This window comes from Pristis pectinata, chromosome 28 (assembly GCF_009764475.1).
Source record: "Pristis pectinata isolate sPriPec2 chromosome 28, sPriPec2.1.pri, whole genome shotgun sequence".
Lineage (NCBI taxonomy): Eukaryota > Metazoa > Chordata > Chondrichthyes > Rhinopristiformes > Pristidae > Pristis > Pristis pectinata.
The window spans coordinates 26,638,528-26,660,537 of NC_067432.1; the positions used below are offsets into that span (position 1 = coordinate 26,638,528).

Here is a 22,010-nt window from a genome sequence, read left to right on the forward strand (position 1 = left end):
TCTGACTTCATTACCATAATTTAGCAGGCTATCAAAATCTCATACCTCAACAGGTAACTCACCTAATTGGAGAGATTAAAGTCAGTACACTTGCCTTGATGGCCTTGTTAGTCCACACCAAAGTCTGATCCCTACCATGTACACTAATGCTTCTTAACATTGACGTATGGTGTACGTCTTCATACCAACACTACCTATCTGATGGAAGGCCAATCCTGCAGTATCTCATATCAAAATAACTTGCAGATTAAACAAGAATGAGGACTATCACTGATGATTAGGGTTTGGCAGATCTGGTCTGGTGTTCTTGGGCCAGCATTTGTTGGGAATGAGTTTATAGTCATCAGATTTAACATGCAGTGTGTTTTTCCAGCTCACTATATCCAGAGAATACCTTGTGAATCTTCTGCCATTTTTATAAGTTTAAAAAAAGAAATAAAATACTTATATTCACATACTGGTAGCACATCATTAAATCAGCTCGTCAGCCAAACTGCTTAATCATTGAAAAAAAAATTTAAGTATACTTTGTAATGTGGAAATGCGAGTGTCAATTTGTTGGCAGCAAGCTCCCATACATCACAACATAATAATGACCAGATAACCTGCTTTGGTAACATTGACTAGACACTGATGATAATTTCTAGGCACTTCTTCAAAATGGTACCGTGGGATCCTTTACAACATTACGAAAAGGCAGATAGGATCTTTGTGTAACATCTCATCCAAAAGTTAGAACCTCAGCACTGCTTCATTACTCCCCTGGACTGCCAGCCTCAACATTTGTACTCAGTCTCTGAAGGAGGACCTAAACCAACTCAGTCCGACACTTAAAGTCTCATGTAACCCAACATATCCATACAAGAAATGCAAGAGAATCTTCTTGCAAGAGAAGATTAACAGAAAAGATCAGAATTATTTTTTTAAAAAGTACAAGAGTAGGATTCTGCCTACAATTATTTTATAGGATTATGTAAATACAAAGTTATAGAGAACTCTGACACCCAAATGTTTACTTTGCACGTTTTCATTAAATGGTATGTACTATATTTTGTTTAACCTGCCCTTCAACATCCTTTATCTTTCCTTCCAAGGTGAGTTTTGTTCTTTGTTGCTCATTGCTGAGGTTCTGAATCCCTTCACATATTCTCACCAGGTCAGCGGAGAGTTTGGCAATGCTTGCATCACACCTGTGGGACAGTGACAGAATCACTAAACGCCCTCATCATCTGGTAGACAATTAATCAGGTGACATTATGTCAAGTTTATTTTCCAACTGCAAGACAGTGGCCATAGGGGAACCTCAACTGCTCCAGCTATTTCCGGTAACATAACAGCAGGTGCAATTCCTTGCTTCCAGATCCTGCTCAGGATATTTCAACTTAATCTTCAAGTTCTAGACAAAAAGACAGGGTGAGAGTTTCTCTTATAACTATTCTGACTGAAGTAAAACTAGTTTGAACTGGGTTAGTACAGTCCCAGCCACAAAAAAGTGAACAACAACAGGTACTGTTCATTACCGTGATAACAATAATGTTGTTACTAAAGTGAAGCAATGAACCTTTCTCCTTAATTGATTGTTCTTTTATATTTTAATCTCTCTAAAGTATTAAGCATATTAATTCAGTAATAAAAGCACAACGTCTTTAAAAAATAGCATACTGGGTTAGTGTTCAGCTGTGGAATGTGCATTTATATCATGAGTTCCTGATTTTGACTGTGCCGAATATAGCAGGTGACAGACACATTTGTCTGAAACAAAATCAAAGGCCGACAGATCCTTAAGCTATTAGCAACTGACTTTGGCTTCACGGGTCAAAAAGAGAATGCAGAATACCATGTTTTATACAGGAGTAATTCCTGCCCACCACATGGGTCAGATCAGTCAGGGAGTGGATCGCTGCCTCAAGTCAGTATTGGGAGGGGACTGTAAGTTGGTTCCCCACTTGTCCTCCAGTTCAAGCTGTGGGTTTTGGCGTGATGATGGTGGTAACCAAGAGGGTTTAAATACTAACAGGCAATCATCAAACTACATTGATGTTCGGTATATTTCTCAGAGAGTGTCTTTGGAATAGTTTTAAAAATCAGTGCTCAGTAGTGAACATAAATATTTTTTCATCAAAATAAGTTGTGTTCTGAGCATCATTTATAACACGATTTCTTTAAAACAAGGAATGTAAAATATTGCACAGATACACCCAACAAATTCCTGCTCACAAAAGAGAGCACCACCAGCTAATTCAGAGCAAAATGTCTCAGGCTGCTTAAACCAGTCAGATGCTCCAAATCAGGCAACCTGCTTTTCCAGTCTTACCTTGCCACCCTTCCCCGAAGATCTCCAATACCCTCCAGATGTCGCATTTCGAGGGTTTTCACCATATTATTAGTTCCTCGGCTCCCACTATCCAGTGTCCGAATTTGGTCTTGCAGCACCTCACATAAATCCAAAATGATTATTTTAGTTTGATTCGATGAAAAATTAAAATATATTAATAAATGTATATGTGATTATATCATTAAAAAAGTATTACCTACACATGTATGTTTAGTAGGGATAAATGAAATAGTTATTCAGTGTCAATTCAGAGTCAAACGATTCAGGGTTTAAACTCAATTCTTTGACTTAAGAATAAAGTTTGGATAATTACTCATCCATTTTATATTGTAGTATACTGCAATTGCTGCTTTTCAAATGAGAAACAAAGCAAAATTCTCATCAACCTGCTTGAGTGAATGTAAAAGTTTCCAAAATACATGGTGCAAGATGGGACTTTAGAACTGTCCAGGTCAGATGATAGTGAACCAATATTAACTCGTTGATATAAAACCAGTGTCTAGTATTACAGGTTTCCATTTTGTAAGTGTTTAGAGGGACACAATGAAAGTGGTTTTAAAATTTTGTAGCCAATATTTCATTGTTCTGACCTGTCAGCACATTCCTTTACATGGGGCAATGGTGTTTTTAGTTGCCTATGATATATTTTTTTACTACAAAATTCTCTGTGGGATTCTGTTTATTCCTGGAGGAGGAGGAGGAGTATTAAAGCATTCACTGGAGGAAGGTTTTGCTAATCCATATTCCTCTGACCTCCTAACTCCTCAGAGAGGTGAAATATCTGCATCTGAAAATAACTGTGTCAAAGCCAGAATTCACCAAGGAGACAATATCACGAGTTGGATCATACACCCACCACCCGCATGACGGTGGGTGACTGCCAAGGTCACTTTGGCTTTATGCCCCAGGCTCATTCCAGGATGTAGTTACTGCAGAAGTTATCAAGATGTAGCTCATCTGTAACTATTACACATGTAAATGCTCGCTTCCTGACCAGCAGTTATCATGTCCTAGTGGTAAAGTAATCCATCATAATTTTGCTATCTGTCCCACAAAGTAATCACCAAATACTCTGAGGAGACTCCAAATTAATTCTCCAACTACTAAGGCACAGCCTCAGAATAAAGGGATGTCCCTTTAAACTGAGATGAAGAGGAATTTCTGCAGCCAGAGGGTGGTCAATCTATGGAAATCATTGCCACAGAGGGTGGTGGAGGCCAAGTCACTGGTGTATTTAAGGCAGAGCTTGATAAGGTCTTGATTGGTAGGTGGGTTAAGGGTTATGGGGAGAAAACAGAAGAATGGAGTTGTAAAGAAAAAAAATCAGCCATGATGGAACAGACTCAATGGGCTGAATGGCCTATTTTGCTCCTATGTCTTATGGTCTAAATACGGTTCCTTGACAGCCTTTTGTAGTCCATTTCACCCTACCATCAATATAACTCTTGCCTCCAGATGCTGAGCTACCATCAATATAACTCTTGCCTCCAGATGCTGAGCACAAGTACCAAGATGGTCCTAGATCCAAGTTGCAGGTCCTCCCCAGCTTATGAACGCCCAATTTACCTCCAGTCTGTACATATGAATGAGCTTTTGGGAGACCGGCGGGATGGATTTGCCAGCTGCTGCGGGGCTGCAGGTATCTTCTGCGCTGTGGGAACTCAGGTCACAGCAGTATCTGAATGGTCAAGTTAAACGCCCTGGTTTAACTACACATCGCCCTTGGTTGGCCCATGCTTTTATTTAAATATATTGCCGACTGGCCACATTTCCAAATTGCAAACTTTTCGGGTGATGAACAGTTCTCAGGAACGGAACCCTGGCGAAACCTGGGGAGGACTTGTATGTCACATGGCAAGATGTACAAGGGGAAAGCCTGAATTGGCCAAAGAGCACATGATATCCTACAGTACATCACAGCCAAAGCAAACTGGAGAATTGTAATCAGGGTACAACTGGCTCCCGTTATTGATTAGGATGCATATGAAAAGAGGAAAGAAAGAAAAATTTGCATTTCCTCCGTGTGCTGCATGGTCTTCGGTCGTCCTAAGGTGCTTTACATAAAGAACCTTTGAAGTACAGTGACTATTGTAATGTAGGGAAAGGTGGCAGCTGGTTTAAAACTCCATATACCATGCACCAATTGTCAACATACACCAATGTGATAATGGCCTGTTAATCTCTTTTAGACTATGAAAGGGAGTTAAGGGGTTAAAAATAGTCCTCATGGTATCACTTCTGTGAGATTATAATGTGGTCCTTACTCAGGATCAAAGAATGGTTCAGGAAATCAGGGAGGGTACAGTCCCTTTAGAATGCAGAATGGGAAGTGGGAGAGCAAAAAATTAAGATATCTTTATTAGTCACATGTATATCAAGACGCTCAGTGAAATGCATCTTTTGTGTAGAGTACTCTGGGGACAGCCCGCAAGTGTCGCCACGCTTCTGGCACCAACATAGCATACCCACAACTTCCTAACCCATACATCTTTGGAATGTGGGAGGAAACCGGAGCACCTGGAGGAAACCCACACAGACACGGGGAGACATGGGGTAGCGTAGCGGTTAGCGTGACGCTATTACAGCGCCAGCAATCGGGGTTTGATTCCCGTCGCTGTCTGTAAGGAGTTTGTACATTCTCCCATGTCTGCGTGGGTTTCCTCCGGGTGCTCCGGTTTCCTCCCACATTGCAAAGATGTATGGGTAGGTTAATTTGGGTTTAAAATGGGCGGCGCGGACTCGTTGGGCCAGAAGGGCCTGTTACCACGCTGTAAATAAAAATTTAAAAAACATACAAACTCCTTACAGACCCGCGGCGGGAATTGAACCTGGGTCACTGGCACTGTAATAGCATTACACTAACCGCTACACTAGTGCTGGAGAGGTGACATCACACTGGAGATGGTGAAAACGCATGGCGAAGACTGATGGGATGGAAAGTGAGGACAAGGGCAGCTTTGTCATGGTTCTGGGAGGGACGAGGATCGAAAGGGTGTTGTCATGGAGTAGGGGAATTCTCAGTTAAAGACAACCGAAGACACATTGGAACTACTTCTGTGGAAGGAGGCTTCTGAGTGGATTTGATAGACCATGGAAGAGCATCCTGCTCTGTGTATTGGACTGTAGATTTTCAAACCTACAAAACTGTTCCCACTCATGGCACCTGCATTATAACACTCAGTACTTAGAATTTTGTCTTATTGTACCAGTTTGGATTGGTGCCAAGTCACAACAATATGCTACTTTTGCTAAAACAGTGTTACAGTTCTTTTTCTGTTAATTATTACAAATAATACTCAACAAGAGAATCTGAATTTATCTACAATTCTATAAACAATGTGAATATATTAACTTAAGATTGTGATTTATGATCATTCCTATTATTAATTTAATCGGGTTAATCCTGCCAAAAGTTAATTTGAAGCCCCCTCCCTTTACAGTTATTATAACTTTGTAATTAGAATGGAATCCACTGGGTGAGATTTCTACTTTTGTATCCAGACTAAGTTAAAAGTTGGAACTGGTTAAGTTGACAGGTTCAGTATTGTTTAAGTGCAGTAAGTATAAAAGGACAGCAAGCGTGACCAGAAACTTAATGTTACAGCCAACAAAAACCCCAAACTCTTAACAGCTCCAGACAAACACTTCAGTCATTTTAGCAGCGATAGAAGTAAATGATAATTTACTCTATGTACTTCTTGAACATCATAAATCAGAAGGATACTGATAGTATTTCATTCAGTCTCAAATTTAATTACTCAGCATTCAAGCAGCATTTTCACTAGAATACTGACAGACTATGATTTGGTTATAGGTTAGCCACACACCACCCTCTCTGTGAATTCTCAGTCTAAGTTGTGCCAAGAAGGAAAGGTGTAACTCAAAGGCCAGATACTTATGACACAGAGAAAGGCAAAACTTCAGTGGGAGTCACCCACTTCACCTCCAGTCTACGTCTAAACATTGGCACTCCTCCAGTTCTGGCCCTGCTTGGAAAATAGAATAAGAAAGAAAAATAAAAAAGTAATAAGAATGTGTTACACATGTATCAGTATCTTTTGAACTGAATTAATCTGTACTGTATTTACTTATAATTCATTTGCAATTCACACTTCTAGCATTTTTTTATTCATTTATGAGAAATGGATGTTTCTGGCAAAGGGGCCACTTACTGCTCGTTACCTTCCATTTTGTTGAACTTTGATACAACTGAACGACTTGCTCGGCCATTTCAGGCAGTGGTCAATGACACAGACATAGGCCAAACTTATAGGACACATGTAAACAAACTGGAATTTTAGTACAAAATTTATATGTTATTGCACCAAATTTAAATTATTAAACTTTATAAAAGTGGAATCTGATTTGGCTTGGGGTTATTTCTAGTTCTCAGTATATGACCACCACTCTACCATACCTACTCACTTTTGGTCTTTGCACAAATCAGGCCTCTGGAACAGTAGCTAGCCTTACACTTACAGAGCACTGCATTTATTTCCGTAACAGAGAAAAGAAAGAATTATTTGGATTCATGCAGAACCTCTCACGTGACTTTCAGGACATAACAAGGTGTTTTACAGCTACTTAAGTACTTTTTGAAATGTTGACAGTGTGCAATGCAAGAAACAAAATAACGAAACATAGACAAGCAGCTCGCAAAATCTATCTCAGTAATTCTCAGCAGGGGGCTAAATTTAGACAGGACACAGGGATAACAACTCCTTTCCTCCCACAGATGCTGCTCGACCTGCTGGGTTCCAGCAGATTGTTTGTTGCTATAAAACTCATGCTATTCTTCAAATAGAGACACAGGAGACTGCAGATGCTGGAATCTGGAGCGACAAATAATCTGCTGAAGGAACTCAGCAGGTCGAGCAGCATCTGTGGGGGGTGGGAGGAAGGAATTGTTGACATTTCGGGTCGAGATCTTGCATCAGGACTGAGAGTGGAGAGGGGGAGTGGTGAGACAGCAGGAACACAAAGACTACCAGTGCTGGAATCACAAGAGACTGTGGCTGGAATATGATAAGTAAATGGATAGTCACCCAGTCGATTTGAAGAGCACCTGTGCTTTGTCCGCAATAGTCATCCGAGCTCCTGGTTGCATGCCCCTTCCCATTCCCACACCAACCTGTCTGTCCTCAGCCTTTTCCACCGCCAGGGTGAGGCCTTACGCAAACTAGAGGAACAACACCTCATCTTCTGGCTGGGTAGTCTACAATCCAATGGTATGAAAACTGAAGTTTCCAATTTGAGATAACCCTTACGCGCTGTCTTCCTCCATCCCTTTCGTTCCTTCTGATCCACCTCCAACCCCCCCCCATCATCCAGTTTCATCCCCTCCTGGTTCCATCCACCTACTACCCACACATTTCACCCACCAGATCCTCTCCCCCATCTGGTTCCAACTACCGTTCGCCTCTCCCCCAATGGTTCCCATTATCACCTTCCTCACTTGCCAGATTCCATCACTGGGGTTGTGTTCCCACATATAACCCTCCCAGCTGCCTCCACTTTACCCTCCCCTCCTTCATCTGCGTCCACCTGCCTCCGTCTCCCAACCACCCCCTCCCCTACCTGGCTCCATCTGCCGTCATCCTTCACCCCTCCCCGTCCACCAATCACTGGCCCCTGTCTCACCACTCCCACTATCTTTACACTGGCTGTCTGCCCTCTTCACTTTCGGTCCTGATGCAGGGCCCTGACCCGAAACACCAACAATTCCTTTCCCCATCACAAATGCTGTTTGACCCGCTGAGTTCCTCCAATACGTTGTTTGTTGCTCTATTCTTCAAATATCTGCCTTGGGATCTTTCAGTTGCACCCGGGAGAGCAGGAAGGGCCTCATTTGAATGTCCCATTTGAAATATGAAAATATTCCCCCCAGCAGAGCACCGGTTCACGTTTCTGTAGTGGGATTTGGTCTCAGAACCTTCTGGTTCAGATGTAGGAGTATTAGCATCCAAAAGCTTCCTCACAACCATCTGTGGTCCCTTACCAATTGAAGGATATTAAACTGCATATCTGTAAACTTATGCAGTTTATATTAAAGGAATTCTGTTTCTTGCATATGGTAGCAGTTAATCATTCATTCTATGCTTACAAAATGTATAAAATGAATGAAATAGAATAAAGGTAAATACTTTGATAGAGTGAGGAAGCTCTCAAATGATTATTAATTGCTTTCTACCACAACTGCTTTAAAACTGCTTGCAGAGAAGACCGAGTACAATGACCAACTATATTAGGATAGTGGCTATGTAAGCTGAGCAAAGGCTGTCTATTCTGCAGTCAATGGCTCCCCTCCTGAGCCCTGAAAGCCTCTCCATAACTATGTGGGTCAAGCCAGGATTATGATGAATGTACTTATTATTCATCTGGTTGAGTTCAGTCACATCAACTTTCCAATCAGGCTTGGCATCATCCAGGGCACAGCAGTCCACTGATATGTGCCCTGCATATGGTGTCAATTATCACTCTCTCCCCCATGCTGTACCACGGCTGCAGTGTGTAAAATCTAAAGGATGCTCCAAAGCATCTCACTGATATTATTTTGAGAACCTTTCTATCCATGACAATTACTATCAAGAGGAGCGGGAGCAACCATATCAAGAAAATGGTATCACTACCAATTTACTACCATTGGGAAGGAGGTACAGGAGCCTGAAGACCCACACTCAACATTTCAGGAACAGCTTCTTCCCCTCCGCCATCAGATTTCTGAACGGTCCATGAACCCATGAACACTACCTCATTATTCCCCTTTTGCACTATTTATTTATTTTTGTAACTTATACTAATTTTTATGTTTTGCACAGTACTGCTGCCGCAAAGCAACAAATTTCACGACATACGTCAGTGATAATAAACTTGATTCTGATTTCCCCTTCAAGTCAAACAGCATAGCGACTTAGACCTCTAATGCCATTTATTTATCTCTGCTGGATCAATATTCTGGGATTCACTACCCACTGCAAGGCCTTTGTATTGGTTCAAAGAGAGGACCTAACAGTATAAACTTAAAAAAACACATGGAATATATTTTCAATTTCCCCTGGAATATATTAATTTAAAAGGCTGAAGAAGTTTGTTCCTGAATGTCTTCTTACATATAATTATGGTATTTTCTACACAAGGAAGCAGTTTGACTTCTACGGCTTGAAATTTTGCTCAGAAATAATTAGAGTTTAATTTGTGATGTAACGGAGTCCTTTCAACACAGGAGGCACAACTCAGACAATGTGGAAAAGAGGAAAGGAAATCTAACTCAATGATAAATAAAGCTAGTTAACTGTCATGACACAGATTGGAAAACATTCAACTTCAGTTTCACCACTATTTTATGCAGTTTTCTCTGGTTAATTTTGTCTAAATTAATTCACTGATAACCTATAACTAGCAGAATTACTTTTTAAACACTGAATTATAATATTAAAAATGGCTCTATTACAATAAGAATCTAGGAGATAATACAGTAATCCAACCAGTTTGAAGTCTGCTACTAAATTAAGGATATGAAACTTCTTAAAAACGTTTGTAAACTAAATGCTTCTATATTAAATGAATTCTGTTTCTCATAAATAGTGGCAGTTAGTCATTAGTTCTGTCCTTACAGATTGTACAAAACCAATGAAATAGTATAAAGCTGAATTCTTGATGTAGCCAACGAGATGTAGAATTTGTACTAAGAGATAATTAATTAGTATAAGAGTTCAATTGCAGAAACTACTTCACTTAATCTAAAGAAGGGTTAGTGAGCATTTGAAAACTGTGAGAGTGAGGAAGTTATTTTTAATTGCTTACTACCACACCTGCATTTATCGTATTGCTTGCTGAGAAGGCCAAGGCCACATGTATAGAAAGAAACATCAACACCTGGAAATTATAGAGTACCCAGAAGGTGAAAGTGAAATGCATGATTGTTCTTTGCCACTGCTGGGCTTGTAAGCTTGTCAGCCACATACCCAATCAGGCCTGTGACAAAGGGAATGGGGGTTGAACCGGCAATGGGGAAAAGTGTTGGGGGGTTTGGAGAGGGAAGGAGGTGAATCAGAGGCTTGGAGATTGTAGTTTGTGAAAAATGGGGTGGTGGGGAGCAATACTATTGAAGGTCTGGAGTTTGCCTGTGGGAGTGGGGAAGGGGAAATGGAGGCTGTCAAATTACCTGGTGGGGGAGGGGATGCGGTGGGGCCATGAAGCGAAGGAGGGGTACGTGAGGGGAGGCCAGGACCAGTGTTAAAGGCAAGACTTATGGGTTTGGAAGTGGGCTAAGATTGCTGGAGGCTGGGGTTGGCAGAAGGCCATTTGGAGATTGGGGGCTGTGAGAAGGGGTGGGCTGTATGGACAGGCAGGCTCAAGGATGTAGGAATGACCCAGGAATGTTCATTACAGTGAAGCTCCGATAATCCATCTTCCAGTTATTGGGAAATGCTGATGGTTTGGCATTTGGCTCACCAGGTGATGTTTGCTGCTCTCCCCGTCCACTCACTGAGGCCCTGGTTCCTGCGCTCCCTTCCACTCAGCGGGGCCTAAGCTCCTGAGTTCCCCTTCCATTCACTGGGAACCCAGTTCCCACGTTCCCTTGAAACCTACCTGGTTCTGTTTCCCATGCTCCCTTTAAAGTTACCAGGCCCTGGTTCCTGCGTTCCCTTCAAACTTACCGGGTTCGCTGGAAAATGTATTATTCTACTACACAACATCTTAAAGAGAAACTGAATTTTGTTGGAATATTAATAGAATAACATTCAATAGTCTCTCACCACCGAATTCCTGAAAGTGACAGATTAACGGAGTTTTACTGTACTATGTTCCACTCCAGAAAAAAAATTCACTTGCATCATTTTAAATAAAAATGTTATGCACATGAATTTCTAAGCACAGGAATGCTGATTTAGACTGAAAAGTGCAGGACTATGAAGAGTAGGCAGCAGAACTCAATACAGACTAATGATAAAGCTGTGGCTTTTATGATTTAGTATTCAGTACCGGATTCTGCAATGTAAATAGTCCAAGACTACCACATTTGAAAAGTTAATAAACAGAACACTGCAGACATTGGAAACTGAAGTATAAACAGAAAATGCTGGAAGGAATTAGCAAGTCAGGCAGCATCTATAGAAAGTGAAAGGAGGTTGCTAAACAGTATGAACATACCTGTGATTTGAAAAGGTTTTACTTATACTTAAACCTGTAGTAACCAGAATTAAATCTTACCTCTATATCCTTGTTTATTTGCTTCACAATGACAGTGATGTATCTTATATGCTCCTCCAAGAGTTGTCGAACAACATACTCTCCTTCACCTCCGTTTTTCAACGCCCGTGAATATGAGTCAATGTCATCCTTAATACACCAGTTCTGATTCATGATGGGTTTTTTTGGTTTTCTCTACGTGGCTACAAGACCTTTAACTTTAATGAACAAATCTGGAGGCCACTGAGTCCATCAGTTCTAGGAATAAGAAGAAATTATCACCAAACAGAAACTTGAATTGGAACCAAAGTGTAGCTAATATATTAACAAGCTAGAATATCGGATTTACTTGGTATTTTCAGCAGTTGAGACTAGTAAATATTTGAACATACTGGGACAACCATATCGTCAGAAGAAACATTGAAGAAAGTGTGGACATGTTTTCATCTTTCAAATTGTAATGAGCTCTTCAGATGTCTTTCTGGCTTGTCATGGTGAATGCTGTTTGACAGATGGATATAGAAGGATGAGAAAGATTAGGTTGTGAATGAGAGGGAAGGAAGGAAAGATAAAAGGAAAGTTATTGTAAGTGTAATCAGGTTTTACTTTTCCAAAAATAATATTAAAATTAAAATCAATCAAAAAAAACAACAAATGGCAGGTCATGAGAAAATGAATCCACTTTGATGAAGCCACCAGGGGATTCAGAGGAACAGCGTTTTTTCTCATGCAAGAGTGGTTATGCTTGTAGCAGTATACAAAAATAATCAGGACTTTCAAAGGGGCACTTGGGGGAGAATACTTTGCCAGACTATGGGGAAGGCCTAGGAGTCATGCTGCCAGGTTTAGAAGCTAGCAGAGACATGATGCACTGAATGGCCTCCTGGAGCTGTATGATTCTGTGATCTGTCAATCTGGTTCTTGTCTGGAGACAAGTCTTGGGAAGAGAATAAAGCAAAGCAAGCGATGCAGGAAATGCTATCACACACAGCTGTGTCTCACTCAATGGGGAACTAACAAGGGGAGAAAACCAAGTAAACATCAAACAGCTTTGTAGCATAATATTAAACCAGAACATTAAAAGAAACTTTTAATAAGTTTACTTAAGACAGTTACTCTGATATGTCCACAGTTCACCAGCTGGTGTTTTGAGTGAGACTGAGGGTCAGAAAGGTTATAAAAACTTATCCTCCTGTATATCAAAAATCTTCCTGGCTCCCAAACATCTCCTGCCTGCATTGCCAACTTCATGTGTCCAAAGTGCATTCTCTCTGTCAAGGTAAGCTTTACTGCCTGCCAAAAATTGACCAAAGCTATGTTTATTAATTTCACAAAAGCAACAAATTTCATAAATTTCAAGGATGAAAACTTCAGTTAGTAACGTGCATCATGTAGAACGTTAAGTATAGAAGAACATCCTACCACAATAATCTTTCATGCCTATTTAAAACAGAAGTGAGATTTTTTTCTTTCAGATGGGCACAAAGGATCATTGTGGTAGGCAGGAATGCTGAGGAGAGATTATGGTCAGATCAGCTGTAACTTTATTGTAGGGCAGAGTGGGCTTGATGGGCCAAGTGGCCTCCGATGTTCCTAATTCAAATACAAGTCAGGATGGTCTGCAACTTAAAAGGGAACATACAAGTAGTGATGTTCCCCTTTGCCTGAAACCTTCCTCCTTAGAGTTGTACAGCATAGAAACAGGCCCTTCAGCCCACCAGGTCTATGCTGACCATCATGCCTATCAAGACTAATTCCACTTGCCTGCATTAATTCCATGTCCTTCTGTGCTCTGCTCATTCAGGTATCTGTCTAGATGCCTCTTAAATGTTGTGACTGTTCCTGCCTCCACCACCTCCTCTGGCAGCTCATTCCAGATTCCAACTACTCTTCGTGTAAAAAAGTTACCCCTCGGTTCCCCTTTAAACCTCTTCCCTCTCACCTTAAACCCATGCTCTCTAATTTTTGCTGCCCCTACACCAGGAAACAGACACTGGCTATCTAGCCTATCTATGTCTCTCATATCTGTCATGTCACCTCTCAGTCTCCTTTGCTCCAGGGAAAACAGACCCAGCCAATCCAATCTCTCCCTAAAACTCAAGCCTCTCCAGCCCAGAAAACATCCTTGTGAATCTTCACCCTTTCCTGTGGTTTGGTGACCAGAACTCCACACAGTTCTCCAAGTGCGGCCGAACCAACATTTTGTACATATGACATCCCAACTCTGATACCCTATGACTCGGCCAATGGCAGCAAGCATGCAATATGCCTTCTTCACCACCCTGTCTACTCGAGTTGCCACTTTCAGGGAACTACCTACCTGTACCCCTAGGTCTCTCTGTTCAACAACACTGCCCAGAGCCCTGCCATTCACTGGGTTTAACTTCCCAAAATGCATCACTTTGCTCTTGGGTGCGTTAAATTCGATCTGCCATTCCTTGGCTCACTTTTCTAGTTGACCAATATCGTATTGTAACCTGAGACAACCTTCTTCACAGTCCACTATCCCACCAATGTAGGTGTCATCTACAAACTTACTAATCATGCCACCTACATTCTCATCCAAATCATGAATATACATGACAAACAGAGGACTCAGCACCAATCCCTGTGACATACCACTGTTCACAGCCTCCAATATGAGAAACAACCCTCCATTACCACACCCTGCTTCCTTCCACCAAGCCAATTTTGCATCCAATTGGCTAGTTCACCCTGAATCCCATGTGTTCTATCCTCCTGGACCAGACAACCATGTGGGACTTTGTCAAAGGCCTTGCTAAAGTCCAAGTTCACAACGTTTACTGCCCTGCCTTTGTCAATCCTCTTGCTCACCTCTTCTAAAAACTCAAATCAAATTCATGAGACACAATTTCCCCACGCACAAAGCCATGCTGACTATCCCTTATCAGTCCTTGCCTTTCCTAATGCAAATAAATCCTATCTCTCAGAATCCCTTACAGTAACTTTCCCACCATTGATGTTAGGCTCACCGGCCTGTAGTTCCCTGGCTTACCCCTGCTGCCCTTTAAGGTTACAACTTTGGCCAATCTCCAGTCTTCTGGTACTGCACTTGTGGCTAACAAAGATAGAAAAGTCTCTGCCAGGGCCCTAGCAATCTACTCCCTTGCCCGGTGGTAAAGCCTGTGGGTTTGGAGAAGCTGTGGCACCAGCCTGATCAAGTAATTGCAGTGCAGTTTGTAGATCGGGCACACTGCGGCCGCATGTGTCTGTGGTGGAGGGAATGAATATTTAAGGTGCTGGATAGGCTTCCAATCAAGTGGGGAGTTTTGTCCTGGACTGTGTTGAGTTCGTTAAAGAGTTGTTAGAGCTGCACTCATCCAGGCAAATGGAGAGTATTCCATCACGCCTGAAGGCGTGCACCAATTTCAACATCAACCCACCTGCCTGCCCCACCAAGCAATTCCTGCCCTACCTGTGGCAAAATGTGTGCGTCTCACACTGACCTCATCAGTCCCCTAAGAAACCATAGAACTGGAGTAGAAGCAAGTCATCTCTGATTCCGAAGGACTACCTAAAAATGAAAATAGCAGCCAGACCTGGACAACATTCAGACAGGGGCTGATAAGCATTAAGTAATGTTCATGCTACAAAAGTGCCAGAAAATGACCACCTGCAAGAAGAGGGAATCTAACCACTCATTGTTGACAGTTAAACAGTGCCATTGTCTAATCCCCCACCATCAGAATCCTCAGAAACACAAATGGTCAACCACATAAAGAGCAAGTCAGGGGCTGGGTATTCTGTGGTGAGTGACTCGCCTCCCGATTCCCCCAAACCTTTCCATTATCAACTACAGTTCAACAACTGAAGTTGGGGTAACCTTGATTGCATTTCCACTATTCTTGTAGGTCAGTTCCACTCCAACAGGAAGCTTGTTGGAGATGAGGTACAATGCTGTGGCAAGAAAAACAAAAAAAATATTGGCACAATGACACAGCCTCTTTGGACACCAATCTGAACTGAGATTGGCTTTGTTGTGTTGTGCTTACATTCACTCTCTATTCTTTTTGAGTTACATTAGAAGAGTAATGTCTGAAGAATGAATGGGGTCTATTTCAATAATGGTACTTGGCCTTCAACAACTACAACCATTTTGCTTTTCAGCTATATACAACTACAGCCATAGGATTTTTACCCTACAGCCACATTACTAGGGTTAACTGATGCAGCACCCTTCTGCTTTAATGTCATTCCCACCTCATCTCCAGAATACACCTCCTTTGTCCAGGTTTGACTGAGGCTATAATTACATCCAATGCTGAATATCCTGGGAAACCCAAATTGAGTACCAGTATGTAGGTTATTGACAGGTAATTGACAGCACTTCTATAATTTGCAAATGATTAACGGCAGGCTAATTGGGTGATAATTATCAGATTGGATGGTTTTGCTTTTCATGGATCAGACGTACCCAGTCTTTTGTCAGGTAGATACCATTGTTATAACCTGTATTGGAAAAGCTTGCCTTGAGATGTGACCTTTATTAGAACAAGTCCTCAGTTAGGCAGTTGTCAGAACACACAGTTTTGCTGTAACTGGTACACTCGGCAGTGCTCAGCCTATCTTGTGGAGTGAATCAAAGTTCTTGAAGAGTTTGATAGTGGGGGCCTCAGTAAAAGATCACAATGGATCGTCTGATCAGCATTTTGGCAGAAAACTTGTGCAAATATTTCAGCCCTGACATTTGCACTGACATCGTTAAGAATTCCAATGTCTTAACCATTTACTGTTTAAAGATTCGGTTCTAATAACAGTTTTGAATCACTCTTGCAAATAGCTTTAATTTGAATTTATTCGCAATTATCTAGCTAAAAACTAAAAAGGCTTTATCTACCCCTAACATACCCTTGAAAGCTACAGCAAGTCATTTTTTAAGCTTCATAGGTCCAGTAGAGAAAAACACATTTACTTCCCTAATATCACCTCTGATCTATTATCTGTATCCCCTACTCCTTGTGAATTCAAGTTGAACTTTTATTTATTGTAAAGGGGAGGTAGGCAAGAGTGGCCAAGAATTGATAGACTATGGTCTGGTCCTCTACCACTTTCCCTCCACTTCCTTTTGTAATTCTCCTCACAGAACAGAAACACTCAGAATTTCAATAGAGTGAAGAAATCAAATTTATGTTAGACCAAGCCATAGCGCAAAGTTTAGAAAAAAATTCATTCCGATTATGATATTTTATGTTATTGGCAGTCACATGTGATCTTTAAAAAGTATTTCTTCGCTATTATTAACTGGATTTAAAGTACTGCCTGTATATTTGGCACAGCAGGTGTTGGGGAAACTTCAGTGATAGTAGCTATAGAAACAGTATGCAAAAGTAAAATTGCAAGGACCACAAAATCACATGTGGTGCAAAAAGCAACACAATTAAATGTCATCTAAAAATATCTGACAAAACATTTGGGCCTATTGGTAAGGTGAACATTTAAAAAAGCCTGAAAACTCTTTCACCAATCTAATTTGTAGAATTATAAACCTGTTGAACAACTTGGGAAAGGTCATTATAATTTTAAGGTTTCTGAACAGTTTACCTCAAAAACAAAATTCCAAATTTTGTACAATTTAGTGGCCCTACATAAAGATATATTTAAGTGCCTACAAAATAAAATGAAAAATAAAGGAAGCATCGGTCAAAGCCATGCGAGTGCACCTTCAACATTGGTATTGGTTTATTATTGTCACTTGTACCGAGGTACAGTGAAAAACTTGTCTTACAAACCGATCGTACAGATCAATTCATTACACAGTGCAGTTACATTGAGTTAGTACAGAGTGCATTGAAGTAGTACAGGTAAAAACAATAACAGTACAGAGTAAAGTGTCACAGCTACAGAGAAAGTGCAGTGCAATAAGGTGCAAGGTCACAACAAGGAAGATCGTGAGGTCATAGTCCATCTCATTGTATAAGGGAACCGTTCAATAATCTTATCACAGTGGGGTAGAAGCTGTCCTTAAGTCTGGTGGTACGTGTCTTCAGGCTCCTGTATCTTCTACCTGATGGAAAAGGAGAGAAGAGAGAATGTCCTGGGTGGGTGGGGTCTTTGATTATGCTGGCTGCCACAGCAAGACAATGAGAGTCCAAGGAGGGGAGGCTGGTGTCCATGATGCGCTGGGCTGTGTTCACAACTCTCTGCAGCTTCTTGCGGTCCTGGGCAGAGCAGCTGCCGTACCAAGCCATGATACATCCAGATAGGATGCTTTCTATGATGCATCGGTAAAAGTTGGTGAGAGTCAAAGGGGACAAACCAAATTTCTTTAGCCTCCTGAGGAAGTAGAGGCATTACATGGTTGCTGATGACAAAGAGCACAAACCCCATGGGTTTTGTGTCCCATTTAAAATTCCCACAATTTTGAAATTCTAGAAGCCAGGCCATTGGGGACCATGATTACTTCAGACACCATGCATTTTCTGTAAAAGTTTTGTGTCAAGACCCACCTAAATGGTTTGCAACTATTTTCAACTAGGATGTGGATGCCACTGCCTAGAACAGAATTTATTGCCCATTATTTGTTGTCCTGACAAGGCCACGAGTTGACTTTCTTTTTCCGACAACTGGTAGCCCCCTCAGAGGGCAAATGAGATTGAACCATGTTGGAGTGAGGCAGGAGTCACCTATAAGCCAGGTGGCACATTTCCTTTACCAAAGGGCATTCGTGAACTAATGGGATTTATAAAAAGATTTGCAGCACATTTCACATCTGTTTATTGCCAATGGCATAACTTCCAAAATAATAAAAACAGGAAATACTGGAAATATTAAGGAGGTCAGGGAGCATCTGTGGAGAAGGAAATAGAAATAATAAAACAGGTCTTGCCTAGTATTTCTAGCAACATCCTGTGTAAGTGTCAGGACGTTCAGGATTTCCAGGTTTGTCTGCAAACTTGTTGGTCCTCAATTTTCCAATAACTGTTTACCAGTGATTTCCTGACCATGTTCTGATGCTGGAACCTTACAGAAACCAGAGAAGGTGCATGAAATTCCAGCAATTCTTGGGAATCTGCCCTAAGGGAGTGTTGAGAAGGAGCAGGGACAGTATTCTCATTCATTTTATGGAGAAGTCCAGCTGTGAGGGACTAAGGACTAGTTAAGTTACATTTTCTTTTTAAATTGTTTATTTATAGGTTTTAACTATTAGCATCTTAGAGTGATGATCTTTAAATGTCATGAAACAAAGTTTTTGAAATTGTTATAATGTGGCTAATAGGTCTGTTCTAACTGGCTGTCATCAAGATCTGTTTTGCATTTTTGCAGATCTGCTTGTTTTGCAGCTCCATGTGACATAAAATTTGTTTCTCTCTCCACAGGTGGAAGATTTCAAACTTCCAGCATTTCCAGCTTTTGTTCTTTTGCAGTATGGTCACTATTACAGAGTTGGAAATGTGGCTCCAATTTCCACAGAGCAAGTTCTTATCAGCAGAAATGTGATACTGAACAGATCATTTGTTTTTGTGAAGTTATTTGATGGCATAGATACTGGGGATAAACATCCTGTTCATCTACAAAATACATCAACCTGAGATACTAGACTGGGGTTCGGTTTAATGTTTCATCTGAAGAGCCAATGCCTCTGAGTCTATCCAACAGGCAGCAACACCTCTGCCATGATCAGCCTCAACACTGATGCCCGGCAAGGCTGTGTCCTCAGTTCCCTACTCTACTCCCTATACGAATGCGTGGCCAGATTCTGCTCTAACGCCATCTACAAGTTCACAGATGACACCACCATAGAAAGCTGGATCTCAAACAATGATGAGACAGAGTACAGGAAGGAGATAGGGAGCCTACTGGCTTGGTGTCAGGACAACAACCTTTCCTTCAATGTCAGTAAAACAAAAGAGCTGGTCATTGACTTCAAGAAGCAGGACAAAGCACCTGTCCTGGTATGTATCAAAGGTGCTGAGGTAGAGATGGTGGAGAGCTTCAAGTTCCTAGTTGTAAGCATGATCAATAATCGGTCCTGATCCAACTCTGTAGTTGCTAGAGCCAAGAAAACACACCAGCGCATCTATGAAATCGCAGAGAATTGTGGACACAGCTCAGTCCATCACAAAAACCAACCTCCTCTCCATGGCCTCCGTCTACACTTCTCGCTGCCTCCGAAGAGCAGCCAGCATAATCAAAGACCCCACCCACCCTGCACATTCTCTCTTCTCCCCCTTTCCAATGGGCAGAAGATACAAAAGCTTGAAAACATGTACCAACAGACTCAAGGACAGCTTCTATCCTGCTGTCATAAGACTCTTGAACGGGCCTCTTGTACTGTCTGCCTGCACTTTCTCTGTAACGGTAACACTATATTCTGCATTATGTTACTGCTTTTCCCTTGTACTACCTCAAAGTACTTATGTTTTTGAAATGATCTTATGGATGGGCTTGCACTTTATCTCTGTACATGTGACAGTAATAAACCAATACCATCACTGCATTGAAGTACCAGACAAAGTATTTGTTCAGATCAATGGACTGAAAATCAAACACACAACCTTCTAATTCAGAAGTGAGAAAGCTATCAAATGAGCCATGGCACACACTAAAAACAATCCAACAGCTCACAATCACGTTTTGCTTTTTAAATTGAATTCAAATTTTCTCCTGCCTTCTCCCTGTAACTCTTAACCCCCTTACCAATCAAGAATTTATCAATCTCTGCCTTAAATACACCCAGTAACTTGACGTCCAGAGCTCTCTGTGGCAATAAATTCCACAGACTCACCGCCCCCTGGCTGAAGAAATTCCTCCTCGTCGCAGTTCTAAAGGGATGTCCCTTTACTCTAAGGCTGTGCCCTCTTGTCCCAGACTCTCCCACTAATGGAAACATCTTCTCCACGTCCACTCTCTCCAAGCCTTTCAGATCCAGCATGTTTCAATGAGACCCTCCCCTTCATTCTTCTGAGCTCCACCGAGTACAGGCCCAGAGACATCAAACGTTCCTCATACGTTAAGCCTTTCATTCCTGGGATCGTTTTTGTGAACCTCCTCTGGACTCTCTCCAGGGCCAGCACATCCTTCCTTAGATATGGGGCACAAAATGGCTCACAAGATTCCAACTGACCAACACCTTATAAAGCCTCAGCAGTACATCCTTGTTTTTATATTCTAGTCCTCTGGAAATGAATGCTAACATTGCATTTGCCTTCCTTACTACCAACTCAACCTGCAAGTTAACTGTGAGGAAATCCTGAACTAGGACTCCCAAGTCCCTTTGCACCTCTGATTTGTAAATTCTCTCATTTAGAAAATAGTCTACACCTCTATTCTTCCTACCAAGTGCATAACCCCACACTCCCTACGCTGTATTCCATCTACCACTTCTTTGCCCATTCTCCTAACCTGTCCAAGTCCTTCTGCAGACTCCCTGCCTCCGCAAAGCTACCTGTCCCTCCACCTGTCTTGATATTGTCCGCAAACTTGGTCACGATGCCATCAGTTCCTTCATCCAGATCATTAACTTATAAAGTGAAAAGTTGTTGTCCCAACACTGACCCCTGCAGAACTCCACTAGTCACCAGCAGCCATCCTGAAGGACCCCCTTTATCCCCACTCTCTACTTTCTGCCAGTCAGCCAATCTTCCATTGATGCTGGTACCTTACCCTTCAGGCTAAACATGTTTATATGAAGGGAAAAAGGTGTCAGGCATCAAGAGCTTAACAGAGTAGAAAGTCTGGAATCGTATAGAAACTGTAGGGATGAAATTTAAAAAGGAAAGAGAGAGAGAATGAAAAAACATTGGCAATTAAAATCAAAGAAAATGCACAAATAGGCAAAGGATAGGATACGGGCCTAATGTGGGCAAATGAAATTCGTGCAGGTGGGTGAAAGGTTGGCATGGACGTGGTGGGCCAAAGAGCCTGGTTCTCCTGTACGACTCCCCTTAAGTGCAGAAAGAGCAAGAGGATAAAGAAGGGGTTTATCACCTTTGAAAATGCATGAGTTGCCGGGCCCAAATGAAATACATCTCGTGATGCAAAAAGCGAGGGGGAAAATTGCAGAGGTTCTGGCTACAATGTTTCAAGCCTCTCTGGCTACAGGAACATTGCCAGGCAATTGGAAGAGTGGTAACATGTTTAAAAAGGGAGGGAGGAATAAACCAGGTAATTAAAGACCGTTTAGTTTTATATTAGCAATGGGAAAAATGTTGAGGTCCATTGAGATGGACTGCATAATCATTCATTTAGAAAGAAAGATTAATTGTCTATAGTCAACATATATTTGTTAAGTAATGGTTGTACTTGACTTGTTGATGGTATTTTTTGAAGAGGTAATAAAGTGAGCAATATTGTTGATGTAGTCTACATGGATTTTTACACGGGCAAGGTCAAGATTTCACACAAGAGGCTGGTTAAAAATGTGAAAGCCCATGAGAACTGTAAATTGGATCCAAAATTGGCTCCATGGCAAGAGTAATGGTTGATGGGTATTTTTATGGTTGGAAGCCTGTTACCAGTGGGA

The 22,010-nt window shown here is 41.5% G+C and overlaps 1 protein-coding gene across 2 annotated transcripts in view; it reads right to left on the bottom strand.

Moving 5' to 3' along the window:
- LOC127583925 (protein FAM81A-like) overlaps positions 1 to 22,010 on the bottom strand; it is a 47,219-nt gene that overhangs the window by 15,044 nt on the left and 10,165 nt on the right. For both annotated transcript variants that reach the window (XM_052040360.1, XM_052040359.1), the window contains exons 2-4: positions 11,549 to 11,785; positions 2,315 to 2,433; positions 1,061 to 1,190 (exon numbers count right to left, since the gene is read on the bottom strand). In XM_052040360.1, coding sequence (XP_051896320.1) covers positions 1,061 to 1,190; positions 2,315 to 2,433; positions 11,549 to 11,701 — 402 coding nt within the window. In that variant the 5' untranslated portion in view covers positions 11,702 to 11,785. The remainder of the gene's footprint in view (positions 1 to 1,060; positions 1,191 to 2,314; positions 2,434 to 11,548; positions 11,786 to 22,010) is intronic.